The 16,219-nt window shown below is 57.6% G+C and overlaps 1 protein-coding gene across 1 annotated transcript in view; it reads left to right on the top strand.

Annotated features, from left to right (window-relative positions):
• PRDM15 (PR/SET domain 15) overlaps window positions 1-13,328 on the top strand; it is a gene marked incomplete at its 5' end in the record, with an annotated part of 35,842 nt that extends 22,514 nt beyond the window's left edge. Inside the window, 12 exons of the mRNA XM_081088044.1 lie at window positions 361-455; window positions 1,477-1,608; window positions 2,811-2,945; window positions 3,738-3,901; window positions 4,717-4,796; window positions 5,140-5,259; window positions 5,583-5,714; window positions 7,278-7,361; window positions 7,828-8,003; window positions 10,019-10,099; window positions 11,622-11,831; window positions 12,772-13,328. Coding sequence (XP_080944170.1) covers window positions 361-455; window positions 1,477-1,608; window positions 2,811-2,945; window positions 3,738-3,901; window positions 4,717-4,796; window positions 5,140-5,259; window positions 5,583-5,714; window positions 7,278-7,361; window positions 7,828-8,003; window positions 10,019-10,099; window positions 11,622-11,831; window positions 12,772-13,251 — 1,889 coding nt within the window. The 3' untranslated portion in view covers window positions 13,252-13,328. The remainder of the gene's footprint in view (window positions 1-360; window positions 456-1,476; window positions 1,609-2,810; window positions 2,946-3,737; window positions 3,902-4,716; window positions 4,797-5,139; window positions 5,260-5,582; window positions 5,715-7,277; window positions 7,362-7,827; window positions 8,004-10,018; window positions 10,100-11,621; window positions 11,832-12,771) is intronic.
• Window positions 13,329-16,219: the final 2,891 nt, after the last annotated feature.

The raw sequence follows: 16,219 nt of genomic DNA, 5'->3' as shown, positions 1-16,219 counted from the left end.
CCGTCTCCAGGAAGCCTGCCTTTTCCCTGAGCCTTTCCATCGGGCACAGACACCTCTAGGTCGTTCGTTATAACCTTCCACGCTGTGAAGTGGGAAACACTCGCTGCCCTCGTATTTCCAGATGTTTCAGCTGCAAGAACCCTGTCACCGGACCCGTGGGTGCTGCAGTCTCCTCTCCCCCGGGGGCCCGTAGGAGCAGCGGTTAGCGCTGATGCCCACATCACGCCCAGGGATGCCCCACTCACTCATATGTCTCCCCACGGTGGGCAGCCGTCTCCGTCCTCTGAAATGACACTGGGCTGCAGCAGAACTGGCTAATATCACGTATTTACCCTCTCGCTTGGGCGGTGGGCCTTTCAGGCGTCAGGCGAGTGAAGAGAGAAGACCTGGAGACCAGCGGGGAAAGCCTGGTCCGCTACAAGAAGGAGCCTTCGGGATGCCCCGTGTGTGGCAAGGTAACACCGCGCTGCCCCGCAGTCTAACGCACAGCTCACCCCTTCCCGCAGTGACGAGTCGGAGCTCTGCCCACTGCAGGTCCGGAGAAGGTCCGGGGACATGGACACTCGGGGTGTCCTAAGCTGCAGTGTCCGCTCACTCGTGGCCTTGTCATTGTGATCTTTCGCTGTCGAGCCGGGTCTCCAGGGAGGGAGCTGAGGATGAGCGTTTGCTCTGTCAGAGCCTTTTTCCTCGTTGGCCACCATCCCCACCTGCGTGCGCCCGTGCTCACGCTCTCTCTCTCCGCAGCGTCTCTGCGACCTGTCCTCTGGCAGAGATGGGAGCCGCTCACCGGGGAAGTGGGAGGTCCTGGGGGCTTAATTCTGCCTGCTGGTGCTGGTCTCCCCTGTGGCATCTCTGAGTGACAGCACCCACAACCGCGTGGCCACGGAGGGTCCTGGCATGTTCCCTGAGTGAGCGAAGCGTGATGTCAGCCTTATGAGCAGATCCGCTCAGGGAGTGTCAGGCGACTCCTTAGCTTGACCTTAAATGTCCAGCAGTGCACTGCCCATCAGAGCCCCGGGGTGCTGTCAGCCCGTGCGGGGGCCACGCAGGCGGCCACGGGAGTGGGGTGTTCTTCGTGAATGAGCTCCAGGCCTTGGCCCTCCTCAGACTCGCCTCCCACGACCAGAATGTGCAGAGGCCACTGTGTGCCCAGGCTAGAGAGCGTGTCCCTCTCGGATGCAGAGCACTTGCTGCGGGGGCCCAGGGGGACTCCCAAGGGGGCTCCTCGCCCCCACAAGCTGGGGTTGTCGGGGACAGAACCACCAGCCTGGGCTTGGGTAGTTGCTGGGTCTCAGCCACACACAGTTCTGTGAGCCGCTGCCAGGCCCGGACAGTGGGGAGCGATGGCCGCAGGGACAGCCAGTGGCAGCACTGCCAGCGTTGTTGCCATTGCAAGAGGAAACGGAAACTGTGGTTACGGTTTACGCGAAGCCGGTGTTGGGAGCGGCGCCCCCATGTCCGCCTCTTCGCCCGCAGGTCTTCTCCTGCAGGAGCAACATGAACAAGCACCTGCTGACCCACGGCGACAAGAAGTACACCTGCGAGATCTGCGGCCGCAAGTTCTTCCGTGTGGACGTGCTCAGGGACCACATCCACGTCCATTTCAAGGTGCCCGCCGTTCGCGCTGTCCCGGTAGCTCACTCGGCGCACGGGGGCCTCGGGCCAGCGTTCTGACCTCTGGTCCGCTTGGCCGCACGCCTCTCATCAGATGCGGCCTCATGACCGTTTGCTGGTCTCGGGCAGCCCCGCTGCCGGGCTCCCAGTCCGGTGCCTCCCGCGGGTGGATGGGGTGCTGGGGTTCGCTCCCCTTCTCCCTGCCTCGAGGAAAGTGAGGAGTTGGCCGGAGCTGGGGAGGCAGCGAGGACTCTGGGCATCGGGGCAGGAGACGTGCAGATCCGGGGAAAACAAATGGATGCCAGGTGCTGAGGCCCCGAGGAAGCTGCGCTCACCCTCGTCACCTCCCTGCCTGCGGCTCAGTGACGGGCAGTTCCCAGCTCCGGTGCAGGTTGGGCTTTCCCTGGGCAGATGCTGGGGAAAGTGGGGGCGAGGCACGAGTGTGGGAGGCTCCCGGTGCAGGTGCAGAGCCATGTAGACCAAGCTAGGGAGGAAGGAAGGGCCCCAGGAGGGCGAAGAGCCTCGGGGAGAAGGGCTTGGACCTCCCAGGACCCTGCCATGTCCCAGCCGGAACCTGCGGGTACCAGTTCTGCCACCCCTCTGAGCCTCCACGTTTCTCTCTGTAAAACGGGGCCCCGAGCCCTGCCATGGAAAGTGGGTTTCCATGAGCATTAAATTAGACCCAACAGGTGACGGGCCCGCCGGGTCTGAGTGCCCATGCCTGTGGTCTGTAAGCAGGTGCTAGTCCTCCTCGGGCAGTCTTTTGCAGAAAAGTAAATGGAACTTCAGAAACTTGGGGGCAAGCCCGGTCACGTCGACAGGAGGAGGCCTTAGAGACCACTGACCCCACCCCACTGACAGAAGCCATCGAGGCCGGGACGTTAGGTGTTCCCAGGGTCAGGCAGCACCAGGCTCACGCCAGGCCCACGGGAGGGAGTCTGCTGCTCCCTGCCCACCCCTCGGGGCCGATGCTGTGCATTGCAGAATTATCTGAGTGTGAGCAGGGCCTGGTGGGTTTCCCGTCGGGAGTGGGGTCTGCAGGGGGCCCACACAGGACGCAGCAGGCGGGAGCTCCTAGGACATCCTACCCCACAGAGGCGCTGCCTCTCCGCGTGGGTGAGCCTCCTGCTGCCGTGGATAAGGAGCCGGTTAACGCTTTGCCACGTGGGTTAGAAGTCGGGCTCTGGCTCTTCCAGGACATCGCTCTGATGGATGACCACCAAAGGGAAGAGTTCATTGGCAAGATCGGGATCTCCTCCGAGGAGAACGATGACAATTCTGACGAGAGCGCGGACTCGGAGCCTCACAAGTACAGCTGCAAGAGGTGCCAGGTAACCTGCCGCTCAGAGCGTCGGGGAAGGGGGCTTGGAACAGGCTGCGGACCGACGGGCCCGGGCTCGGTGAGCGGAGTCCCAGGCGGTGGCCCACTTGCAGACACAGCTGTCCTGCTGGCTGCCCCGGGTCACTTGGGTTCTCGGGGAGGATGCCTGGTCTCACTGTGTCACACGGACCATCCTCGCGGAACCAGTCTCCCGACTGGCCGGCGTACGGCTGTGTGGCTCACCCGGTGGGATCTGGCTCCCTGGAGGTCGGCCGCATGAGGGGCCTCCCTCCCCCCCTCGGACCAGTGGCTCTTCACCACAGCCTGCCCCGTGCGTGGAAGGGGGGCGTGCTCAGAGGGGGTGGTTCTGTCCTCAAAGGGCCCGGGCTCAGCAGCGTGCTGTGTGAAGGCGGTCCCTGCACTGGGTCCCCTGCCTGGGAAAGCGCAGTTCACTCCTGTCGAGTGCAGGTGCCATGTTCTCTGCGAGCACCAGCCCGTGTGCCCATCCTGGCACCTGCCGTGCGCCTGTCAGGACCCTTGGGTGTGAGTGCGGTCAGGGCGGTCAGTGGGTGGAGAGGAGGCAGTCAGGGCTGAAGAGGAGTCCGGAGGCCCGGGAGGAGCTGGGGCCCACTCCTCACATCCCCCGCTGCAGTTTTGCCGGCGCTGCCCCTGCCCTAGGGGTGCCCTCCTCACCTGCCAGGGTGACGGGCTCTCACCAGCGTCCCTGCCCCGTGGTGCGCGGCAGTGCGTGCTGAGCTGCAGCGCCGAGCTGGGCGAGTGGTGAGCGTGTACCTGTCTGCAGCTCACCTTCGGCCGTGGGAAGGAGTACCTGAAGCACATCATGGAGGTGCACAAGGAGAAGGGCTACGGCTGCAGCACCTGCAACCGGCGCTTCGCCCTGAAGGCCACCTACCACGCCCACATGGTCATCCACCGCGAGAACCTGCCCGACCCCAACGTGCAGAAGTGAGGCTCCCGGGGCTGCGGGCTCAGCGCTGGGTGGTGCCTGAGGGAGGTGCCCGAGGGAGGTGCAGAGAAGCGATGCTTGAAGGGGCAAGTCCCTCTGCTCTGTGAGCCCCACTGGGTCCTGGGGAGGTACCTGTCCTCCACCCGTCCTGCCTCGGCCCCACCCCCTGCCAGGACTCAGCATGAGCAGCGCATTACAGGCCTGGGGAGCCACCAGGAGCCCTTTCCACAGTGATCAGGGTCCCTGAAGGCCAGCTCCCATCGGGCTGCAGCCGGCACCAGTGCTCTGAGCCTGAGCGAGGGTGGATGGTTGTGGCTGCAGTGGCTGCAGTGGCCAGCTCGGTCGCCCGAACAGAGTGCACAGGCCGGAGGTCCGAGACGAAGGTGTCACAGGGCTGCCTCCCTCCGACTGTGAGATCATCTGCCCCAGGCCCCTCTCCTTGGCGTGTAGGCGGCCCTCATCTCCCCGTGTCTGCATGGTCGTCCCGCTACCCGGGCCTCTGTGCCCACACGTCCCCTTTTCATAAGGACACCAGTCATACTGGCTCAGGGCCCATCCAGAGACCTTGTTCCAACTTCATCACTTGTTAAGCCCTGATCTCCAATACAGTCACGTTCTGGGGAACTGGGGGTCAGGGCTTAAGCGTGGATTTGAACTGGGGGCACATTAAGTTCACGACAGCCTACAGTCCGTCTTCTGTCATCTCCATTATACCTTTTGGTCTCATCTCTTGGCCTCTCGGTGCCTAGGAAAGCTGTGCCCGCTGCAGGGTCCCCCCATGTGGGGCCGCCCTGAGGCTTCTGTCTGGTTGCAGGTACATCCACCCCTGCGAGATCTGCGGCCGGATCTTCAACAGCATCGGGAACCTGGAGCGGCATAAACTCATCCACACGGGTAGGTGTTCCTGTTGGGCACAGGGCCCCGGGCTGAAGGGGGTGGACGGCCTTCTCTGTGGGTTTCGTCCAGAGCAGTTGCGCATCGTCCCCCTCAGTGCATTCCTCGGTCCCGCTTCTCATGTCCTGGCCACGGCGTCCGCTCCCAGCACGTCCCTGCCCATCACCCGCTCCAGGTCCTCGGAGCCTCCTGCCAACGAGCCCAGAGGAAGCCCTGAGGCAGTGGAGGGAGGGGTGGCCCGTGCTTCCGGCTGTGGGAGGCCGCCTTCCTCCCAGTTACTGCCTTGCCGCCTTACCCAGCCTGCGGGTCTTCCAGGAGTGACATGGGGGTGCCTTGTTGGTAGGTGTGAAGAGCCACGCCTGCGAGCAGTGTGGGAAGTCCTTCGCCAGGAAGGACATGCTGAAGGAGCACATGCGCGTGCACGACAACATCCGGGAGTACCTGTGCGCCGAGTGCGGGAAAGGTACGGTCCCGGGCGCGCCCACGTGGCGCTGGGACTGGCCTTCAGGGGTGCAGCTGCTCCCCGTTGGTGGGAGAGCCTTTCAGAGCAGAGCCCGCCTTCCCGTCCCCCTTTCCGCAGTCCCTGACACCTGTGCCTGCCCAAGGGTTGGGGTGCGGGCACTGGAGGGGGGTCGGGCACAGGCGCTGGGGGATCCAGGGCACCGGGGTGGTTAGGGGGATCCCGGGCATGCGGAGACAGGTCCAGGGCACGGTCGCTGTAGGGGGGCCCAGGGTGCGGCCCGGAGGCGCGGGGCGAGGCGGGCGCCCACCTGCCGCTGTCCGCAGGCATGAAGACCAAGCACGCGCTGCGCCACCACATGAAGCTGCACAAGGGCATCAAGGAGTACGAGTGCAAGGAGTGCCACCGCAAGTTCGCGCAGAAGGTCAACATGCTCAAGCACTACAAGCGGCACGTCGGTGAGTCCTGGCGGCGCCGGCGTGCGGGCAGCCGCCGGGCCTGCTGCCGAAACGGCCGGAAGCGCCTCTGGCGGCTTCTCACTGTCCTTGGCTCCCCGCGGGCCCGGGTCCGAGCGAGCTCTGCTCTGGGAGGTGCGGGGCAGCAGCGGGCATCCGGGAAGCGTCCCGTCCCGTCCCCCAGGCGCCCCGGTTCGTGTCACTGCGCATGCGCACAGGAGTCCGGGCGCTGCCAGACTCGCCCGCGTGAGTTTGGCGACACTTGCCAGTTCTGCAGGGCCCTCGCCCTGCTCAGCCGTTCCCCGTGGGAGTGTGTGCCTAGGAAGGGAGCAGGCAGGGTCCCAGAGGTTGTACAGCTGACCTCAGATCCTGGGACGTCTTAAGTGTCCGTCGGCAGGGCAATGGCTAAGTCGTGCAGCCATTAAAAAGAATGCAGCTGTCGGAAGCGAGGAGATTCACGGTAGTTTACATAGAGTTTACGGAGGAAAAGCAGCCTCTGCAACATCACATGTGAGCCCCTGTTTGTAAACATGGACCTGTGGGTCGACGTGGGCGTGTGAGGGGGAGCTCAGGTGGACACCAGAACAGAAGGGAGCTGGCCCCTGGTGATGGGATTTGCCTGAGCCGGACATTCCTGGCAGGAGCCTCTCTACCATGTTCCCTGTCCTCGCTACGAAGGCCTTGGCTCCTGCCACTGCCTGGCCCAGCTTCCCTGTGTGCCTCAGCTGTCTGTCCAGGCCACCATGCAGGTCGGCTTGGGTCCCCACGCACTGGGCTTGCACAGTGTGCTGCCCTTGTCTTCCTGGGAAGCGCGCCCCTTACCTGCCTCACCTTCTCCGGGAAGCTTTCTTGCTTCCCCAGGACTGGGTCCCGACCCGCCTCTAGTGCTGCAAACTGTACCGTTCCACAGTACTGCTCTGCTGTACCAGCCTCCGCGCTCCACCTGCTGCAGCACCCACTGCCCCTTCGGCCCCTCCTCCAGCCACGATGAGCCCAGGCCCTGTGCCTCCTGGGGGCTCTGTATGTACTCACAGCACGCAGTTGAAGCACGTGGGTCCTTCACTCACTTGTCTTGTTCCATTTTGGAGGAACCTTTGTTTAAGAGGCTTTCTCAGGTCCACATTCTTGCCAGTTTGGGGAATACATCTGTCTTGCTCACCCGATGCCTGCTCCCCAGGTTGCAGGCAAGCAGAATGATCGCCCCCGACTGATGGCCTGTGGGGGCACTGGGGTAACGTAACCACCTGTTTCATAAGCATGGCGTCTGCCTTCCCTTGTCATGAGCTAATGCAGAATAAAGCTCATTGAGTCGGATTCTGCTCATTGGGAATGACTGGCAGTCCCCTGGGCCCCGGGCTGAAACTGACATGCCAGCCTTCCTGAGGAAGCACCTTGCGAAGCCACCTGCAGAGGGCAGAGTTTCCAAGCCTTAGCTCAGTGCCTGTCTCCTGGCAACCTCCCTTCCCGCAGCCTCTCCAAGTTCCGACCTGTGTCAGGGACAGGACTCCCGCTGCGTGTGGTTGAAGCACTGCGAACATCTGAAGCTAAGTGTGGCTTTTTCTGCAGGGATTAAAGATTTCATGTGTGAATTGTGCGGAAAGACTTTTAGTGAGAGAAACACCATGGAGACCCACAAGCTCATCCACACAGGTAAGCAGGTGCGGCCTGGGGCGGGGGCGGCTGTGTGACCCTGCGTTGCAGACTGTTTGAGAGTATCGAGGGCCGTCCTGCCTCAGTGGTGGCCCGTTGCCTCCTAAAAATCAGCCCAGTACAACGTTCAAATATCTATTCTTAAATTTTCAATTATTGGAGCAATGATGTGGCTCCACACTCAGCGAGGCGGGAGGCCACTGTCCTGCTCACCTCAGACTGTGCTTGTCCCTTTGGCCTGACCAAGGGCCGGTCCCAGCAGCACGTGCAGAGGGTGAGGCCCCTCCTGCCGACCCTGCAGGCTGTGGGACCACCTCGCTCATGACCTGTGCTTGTCTCTTCCTCCGTGTGTGTGTGCGTGTGTGCGTGTGTGCGTGTGTGCATGCGTGTGTGTGTGCGTGTGTGCATGCGTGTGTGCGCGTGTGTGTGCATGCGTGTGTGCGTGTGTGTGTGTGTATGTGAGTAGTGGGCAAGCAGTGGACCTGCTCCGTGTGTGACAAGAAGTACGTCACCGAGTACATGCTGCAGAAGCACGTGCAGCTCACGCATGACAAGGTCGAGGCACAGAGCTGCCAGCTGTGCGGGACCAAGGTGTCCACCAGGGCCTCCATGAGCAGACACATGCGACGCAAGCACCCGGAGGTGAGCATCCTCCTCCCTGCTCCCCCCACCCCCACCCCGCCGGCCTGGTCCCTCTGCCCTCCGCCTGGTGCGAGCTTCTTTTGACCCGAGACCCCACCACCCTGGCTCAGGGGTCTGTCTCCCTTTGCAGACCCGGAATTCCTCGAGGCCGGGCCTGGGTCTTAGGTTCCCTCTGCACTGCAGCACCTGCATGCGGGAGGGAGGCACTGAATGAACAGAGAGAAGAGCCTTGCTTGTTATTTGCTAAGGTTATAGGTTAATTTTCACTGGAATCACAGCAAGATGAAAGTACAAGCCTGCCCCTTGCCCCACTCTTCCCTTTGAGAGGCTAAGAGAATGTGCAGAGCGGGGCGTGTCCGGGTGGTGCTGGGGGCGATCAGGGTGGCACTGAGGACCCAGAGGGAGAACGTGTGGCAGCGAGAAGACGTGGCTCACCTGGAAGCCCGTTCCAGAGGAAGGCCCAGGGCTCTGGTACCTCATTGCGCTTCCAGAAGAGGCAAACTGGAGAGCAAAACCGGGAGGAAATGCAGGCAACCAGCTCTCAGATCACCGGAGGGAAAGGCTCTAAGCAGAAGAGCAACGAAAGGTGTCACGAGCAAAAACCTCAGACTTGACTACGTAAGCAACGTAACACTTAGAAGTGACGGGGTTAATGAGCACGCAAGCTGGCAGGTGCGTGTGAGATGTCACCGTCGTTCACAGGCACCAACTTCACTATCAGAGACGATAAGCATTCAGTGTGCACGTGAGAGGCAGTTCGGGAGAGGACCTGCCTCTGGTTAAAGCACAGGAAAAAGCACTCCCCTTCACTGAATCCCAGAGACGCAGGCGCTAACGTGCAGGTGCCCCCTCCATCCGCGAGTGAGCCAGGAGGTTTCAGATTCAGAGCGAGCGTGCGGGCGGGCCCTGCGTGGCTGCGCTGTGGAAGGCAGCGGGCAGTGTCTCCAGTGCTTTATGAATGATTCTTCGGACGCCTCCATGTCAAGCCAGGGGGATGGGTTAAGTTAGTGATGGTTAACAATGTGCTTGGCTTTATAAACAGAGTTCTAAATAAGATTGTAAAGAAGCAGGATGCGCTGTGTGAGCACTACAGCAATGTCCAGCGCGCTGTACGTGTGTCTGCAATACTCGCCTTTATCATGTAAAGGAGACGGGTGAGGAAAGGAAGGCAGGAAACAGTCTGCAGTGGTTTTCTCCTGGGGGTGAAGTTATGGTCATTTCTCTATGTGTTTCCCCATTTTTAATCCTTGCCTTTAATGAACGTGGGGCCTCCCGCAGTGCCGGGGTCACCAGCTGTTTGGATGAGGAACACTTACAGACAGGCTTTTACAGTTTCCCCTGATCATGTCTAGTGTTTCTACAGCGAATTCCCTTTGTTAGTAGCTCGCCTTCCTTGCACCTTTTTGGAGTGTGCATTCGCTCTCTGCATGCGTGTTCCATTGTCTCACATCTGACTTGATTTGCTTAAGTAACCCCAGTCCAGGGGCAACTGGCAGAGGCAGGCTCATGGACGAGGACCCGCAGCTGGTGGAAGGGACATGTGGGCCCCGGGAGGGAGTGAGCATGGCGTGGGGGCTGCAGTCAGGGCCAGGCAGCGTGGCTCACGGAGAGAAGGTGGGGGCGGAGGTACCCACCTTGGGGCAGGTTAAAAAGTAGTGTTTAAGGTACAAATGTCTCGTTCTTGGTAATTCCTATGGGACATTGATATGAAATAACACGATTCATTGAAATGTCACTTGCTGAAAGCACGTTAGTAGACAAAAAAGGGAGGAAAGACAGTGTCCCCCTCGGGCATGGGTGGGTGGACATGAAGTGATGCCCAGACGGGCCAGGGGCACCCTCCATGCGCAAGTTCATTGCAGACACTGGAGGTGAGGGCACATGGCATGAGGGCAGGGCAGGAGCGGGTGGGATTCTGGAAGCAGGCTTCCAGGGTCACTGCTGATGGACACATGGATGATGCCCATGACGGAGGAAGGAGAGCCGTCCGGCTCACTGCCCCGGCTCTCCTGCAGGTCCTGGCCGTGAGGATCGACGACCTGGACCACCTCCCGGAGACCACCACCATTGACGCCTCCTCCATCGGCATTGTGCAGGTGAGCACAGAACGCCCTGCGGGGGGGGGGGGGGGGGACTTCCAGGTACGCAGACACCCTCGGGCGGGGCCTCCAGAACCCAGGCAGCAGTCGGGAGCGCTCTGGGAAGCCCCGTGGCCCATGCTTTGTGTCTCACCTTCGTTTCATGCTCCATCTTTTTGGTCGGTCATCTCTCCAAGAGCCTTTTACTTTCTGTAAGTTTCTAGAACTTTAAGGAATCACTGATGTGACATGGAGGCTGGTGGGTTTGAAATCTGCAGGGGAGAGGGCAGACTGGAGACCCAGGGCAGGGTTGATGTTGCAACTCGAGTCTGAAGGCCAATGGAGGCAGAATTCCCTATTCCTCCAGGGCCCTCAGCCTTTCTCCGGGGCCTTCACCTGATTGGATGAGGCCCCCACAACATAGAGCAAGTCTGTTTTACTCAATGTCCACTGATTTAAATGTTCATGTCATCTAAAGAGTACCTTCCCAGCAGCATCTGGACCGTGTTTGACCACACAATTGGCCCCCTACCCCAGCCAAGTTGGCACTTAAAATTAACCATCACAGGTAGTTTCCAGGAAAGCTTAGCCTAATTAGTTTACATACGAAAATTCACTTTAAATGTATTAGATGAAAAAAAAAAAAAAAAAAGAAAACATTCACATACCAAAAAAAAAAATGTATTAGATGAACCTACTTTTTAAAGGAGTTTTTAGGCAATACCTTCATAAAAATTTCTTTTATTATAAAGAGAACATGTCACACTCTGAGCTATTTTAAAGTCCTATTTCTACCTCTTTTTTTCTGAAATGGTGTTTTGAACACAGTGCTCAGGTGCCAGGTTGGACTGAGTGAGCGTGAGAACGCCTTAGTGCCCGCGAGGCCCACGCCCACCGTGTGAGGGCAGTGCCACGGTGACCAGGCCTGGCAGGTTCCTCTGGGTGTCTCTGCCACTGGAGCGGACCGAGTCTCATGGGGTGGCCCCAGAGGTCCAGGAGGGTGGAGGGCCGGAGTGGAGTTCCTGGCTGGACAGCCCTGCCCAGGGGCCTCAGTGACCGGCCGCGGCGCACCAGCTCCCAGAGAAGCATGTGGGGCTCTCTCTGGGTCGCCGTGATGGCTGGGCCTGCTGGCTGTCCCCCGAGGAGATGACCGTCTTGTTCCTGTGGTCAAACCTGTTTTGATCCAAGACATTCTGGGGATGAGAACCTGATGTGAAAACATTTGCAGCCTCAGGCTGAGCTCATCAGGACTGAAACAGTGGCTTAAAAATTCTGTTTTTTATGTTTTTGTTTATATTTCACCCCAAAATGTAGCTTTTTAAAACATGACTTGTATGTAATTTCCTCCACTTAACAAAAACCCCTGAAACTTGCCTCAATCTTTAGAAATAAAGTGATCAGACTGTGGCCACTGTGTTTCCTGCGGCAGCTGAAGGCCCGAGAGCCTCAGCGCTGACCCTGGATGTGTCCCCGGCCCACACTGGCCACCTGGGCTCACGACCCATTGACCTGCAAGTGGCTGAAACTTCTTTTCCCGCAGCCTGAGCTGAGTCTGGAGCAGGAAGATTTAGCAGAAGGGAAGCCCGTGAAAGCCGCCAGGAGAAGTCACAAGAGGAAGCAGAAGCCGGAGGAGGAGGCAGGGGCCCCGGTGCCGGAGGACGCAGCCTTCAGCGAGTACTCGGAGAAGGAGCCCACGTTCACGGGCGCTGTGGGCGACGAGACTGACTCTGCCGTGCAGAGCATCCAGCAGGTGCTGCTTCCTGTGCCGGAGCTGGGGCCCAGTGACTGTGCAGGGGCAGCTGCCCTGGGCGCCGGGGGCAGGGGGAGAGGGAGATTGAGGCGGGTAGGGGCGCACATATACCCGCTCCCCTCCCTGTCTGTCACGCCTGTGGGTGCCGTTTTTCACCTAAGCTCTCCCACCTAAGCATTTCCCAGTGTAGACCTAGAAATCACACTTGTCCTTGTGAATAGCAGCAGGACACCCTGGATGGTAGGAGAGCCGGCTCCCCTGGTTGGGCACCGGGGGTGTCTAAGAGTGTCTCTTCGTTGTGGAAATGGCCCAGTGCACCTGCCGCCCACTCAGGGAGAGTGGACCCTGCAAACCGAAGGAGCCGTCCAGCGGGTTGGAGGCTGCAGGTGGCCAGCCAATCTGCTGCCTGCAATAGAATCTTCCCATTTGCTCATCCTCCCCACTTTGGCTTGAGGCCCCCAAATCTCGTGTCAGTGTGTCTGGAGCTGCGCGGACACGTTTCCGTGGCCTTCCGTCCCTCTGCACGAGGAAGAAAGCTGCTGTCTTGTGATCTGTTAGCTGCTGCTCCCGCAGACTTGTTCGCTGCCCTTTTGGCTTTCTAGTTGGGCTTTTCACTGCCCACCAACAAGGCCCTTTAGAGGGCGAATATACAGTGATCTGTCTTTCTCATTATTACTTTTCTCCATCATTTTCTAGCCTGTGGAATCATTTGCTTCTCAGTTCAACCTCTATGCTATGTCTGTATCTTTTTTTCTCCTTTTCACCAGAGTTATTGTTTCAGGACAAAATTAACTTGATTTAACCTTTTACCCAAAGATGCTTCGCTCTCTCCTTTGGGCCTGTGCTTATTCCAGCATGATGACCCGCCTGTCACCGTGCGGAGGGGGAACCTGTGTCCTCCCCTGTTCAGGGACTCACTGTTTTATGTTGGCTCTTCCAGGTGGTGGTGACTCTGGGGGACCCGAACGTGACCACTCCATCGAGCTCGGTTGGCTTGACCAACATCACCGTGACGCCCATCACCACGGCAGCCGGGACTCAGTTTACCAACCTCCAGCCGGTGGCCGTTGGGCACCTAACCACCCCGGAACGTCAGCTGCAGCTGGACAACTCGATCCTGACCGTGACCTTTGACACTGTCAGTGGTTCCGCCATGTTACACAACCGCCAGAATGACATCCAGCTACACCCCCAGCCAGAAACCTCGAACCCGCAGTCTGTGGCCCACTTCATCAACCTGACCACGCTGGTCAACTCCATCACGCCCCTGGGAAACCAGCTCAGTGACCAGCACCCGCTCACGTGGCGGGCAGTGCCCCAGACTGACGTGCTGCCGGCCCCGCAGCCGCAGGCCGCCCCTCCGCCGGCGGCGCAGCCCCAGGTGCAGGCCGAGCAGCAGCAGCAGATGTACAGCTACTGAGGCGCCTGGCGGAGGACTTGCAAGGGAACCTCAGATGGGCTTCCTTGTGTGTTGTTGAGATTTGTTTGCTGGATACCAAACAGAAAAAAGAATCATCCATTGCAATGTAAGTAAGGTTGATTAGCTTTTGCAGACTTATCTCCAAATCCCCCAGCAACCAGCATGGTCTCCCAGTTTGGCTACAACAGGTGGCTGTAGACCCAGGCAGGTTGCAGGCACTGCCTTAGCCGGACAGCTGGTTGGGCTGTGGCCACGCCTCCAGCCTTCCCCAGCAAAAGTGGGTCTGGTGGACACGGCTCCAGAAAGCCACACTTCAAGAGAAGCAGGACCCCAGGAGGCGAGTGCTATGTTATTGGGAGCATAAGGGGTTTGTTTTATTTTTCCTCTGGAACTCAGTTACTGTATCAAAACGTGGACAGTCCCACGTGTGGCAACAAGCTGCAGTGACATGCAGCTTTCTCCTTGCTCCTGGATATTTTTTGCAAGTGAGCAAGTAGAAGTTCAAGTAACACTGAGTCTCCACTTTGAAATCTGAGTTGAGCCGAATTTGTTTCACAACTTTGGGCTGAAACCATGTATGAGAAGATGGCTGTGAGAGCACAGGGCCCCCTCTGGCTTCAGGTTCATCCCAGGCCAGGGGTCATGAGGTCGCTGACTCAGGCATAAAGGCCTCTTCGTAATTTAATTGATTTTTAGGATCATTTTTTCTTTTTTGACTTTATTTCAAACATATATTATGTTTTCAAAACTCAGTTGTGGCCATGTTTTTTGTTTTTTGTTTTAACATGCCAACGTCATTTGCACTGTAGGACGGTTGGTCCATGTCCAGTCTACACAGCTGCCCCAATGCAAAGGGGCGCACAGTTGTGGGCAAAAGGAAGCCTCGTGCTCCCCTGCTGGTGGCACCTTTGGGAATGACTTCCCTGCCACCACATTATTTATCATGGTGGAGGCTCAGCCAAAACCCCCTGAACTGAAGAACAGGGAAGAAATTCATGTGTTTTCTTCTGTTTAAACTTTAATTCCAAAGGTTGACGTGGTTCAAGATCAGTTTTCTCTACAAATGAGGAGTAGGCCTGGAAAGCATAGGTTTTTGTAAGACACAGTGACACTGCTGTTTCCTGCCAGGCAGTGGGGAAGGCAGAGGTTAGTTCAGCAGTAGAGCCACTAATGCGCCCATGAGCGTGCTGAGTAGCGACCAGATCTGCTTCCCGGGACACGCCCTTCATCTGTGCACCCATCCCAGGTGGTGGGCGAGGCCGACGCCCACCGCAGCCCGCCCTCCTGCCTCAGCCAGAGAAACAGAACGAAGTTTGATTTTTACTCTCCTAATATTTTTAACGCTGTCCGAAATGAAATGATAAATTTGCCTTATCTGTCCTTGCTCACTCTGCCCCAGACCCTGTATGATTTGGGAGATCCTCTTGAAGAAAGACTGAATAGGAGTCGGCAGGAGCTAAGTGATATTGCCGGTGAGGCTGAGGACGATTTGCTACACAAAATGAATTTTCTCAGCACTTCGCTTTGTTCCGCATGGCGAGATTCTGAGGACAGGGCTAGAGTTTGTTTTGTGCAATACACGCCTTCACGAACTGAGGAGACTCCTCACCCAGTGGCCGTGGAAGGGCCTGTAGAGTCCCCCTCCTCCACACAGCTCATGCATACACTCCCAGCTCTCGCCTCGGATGGTTGAAGTAATTGTGGGAGATTGTTTGACTTTTTAATTTATGATAGTTATTTTTATGTTATTTATGTATATAATAACCTGCTTTTTACATAATAGTTTCATCAAAGGAATTTGGGTGAGGGGTGATAGATTTTCTAAAATATTGTCTCCATTCTCCAAATGTAAGGGGTCCAGGTACCCACGGAATTGCCCAGAATGCCAGGGTTCCTAAGATATTTTTTAAGTATCACCAACACACTGACAATTTCTTTTTGCATTTGCAGAATGTAAAGGGCAAATGACCAAGTAAAGAAAACAAAACAGACATGATCAAACGTCTGCTAGCATTTCCCTTTTACTCCTCTTCCTTGTGAAGCAAAGGCCTTTTAAATCACAGTTTTATTTTTTTAAAGAAGTTGTGTTTGTGCCTAGAGTAAGAATGCACCGGATGTTCTTGAAGAGCCTAACGTAGGTTGTGTGGCCTGGTGTCCTACCACTGTTCATTTAAATAACGGACGAATAATAACACTTCTTGTTATAATAAGTGAGAACTCCACATAAAAGTGAGGTGGAGTCCTGAGTTTCCTGTGGATGGATTTGGTCTTCATAGGGTTGCTGTCTGAGGCAGAATGGATTCAGGTGTCTTAAGACAGTTGCTCTCTGAGTGCATGTGGAAGAAGCTGGGGAGCTAGAACCCCAAGTTCTGCTCAGCCCTGAGTCATTGACTGTAGATTGTTCTGCGCCTGTATCACTGTTCACTGGCAGGAATGTTTCATTTTTTAACTGATCCCAGTTGCACAGCTGTAGCCATAAAAGCAAATTGGCTCCAGCCTTCGTGGCCACCAGGCTCTGTGAATCCATCTCAGTTGTTCTAAATTAATAAATCATGAGAATTTATTTGGGGGCCTCTGGATTTGTAATGTTGTGTCATTCTGGGCCACAAGATGGCGCGAACCTTGGGGAGTTGGACCCCAATTCTGACTCCTGAGTTCTGAGCCCGGCGGCAGGAAGGGACTGAGCCTCTGGATCGGCCGTCTGCTGGGACCTGCCCTCTGCAGGCGCCACCTCTGGGTCCCACAGGAAACCGCTTTGGAGAATCCGGGCGTGGGAAGCAGAGTCACGGACTGCACACGTTTCCCGAGCTACACGTGTGTTTCCCCAGCTACACGCGTATTTTCCAAGCTACTGTGTCCAAAGGTGTAAGGCTCCTGCTTCCCACCTGGAGGCGCTGTCGGGACATTGCCATTGGTTTTGAAGTTCATTAAGACTGTTTGGAGAAGTTAGTGTATTTTATGTCCCATC

Source organism: Myotis nattereri (assembly GCF_964212035.1).
Source record: "Myotis nattereri genome assembly, chromosome: 3".
Lineage (NCBI taxonomy): Eukaryota > Metazoa > Chordata > Mammalia > Chiroptera > Vespertilionidae > Myotis > Myotis nattereri.
The sequence above is the reverse complement of the archived record's forward strand: the minus strand, read 5'-3'. Positions and strand labels throughout refer to the sequence as shown.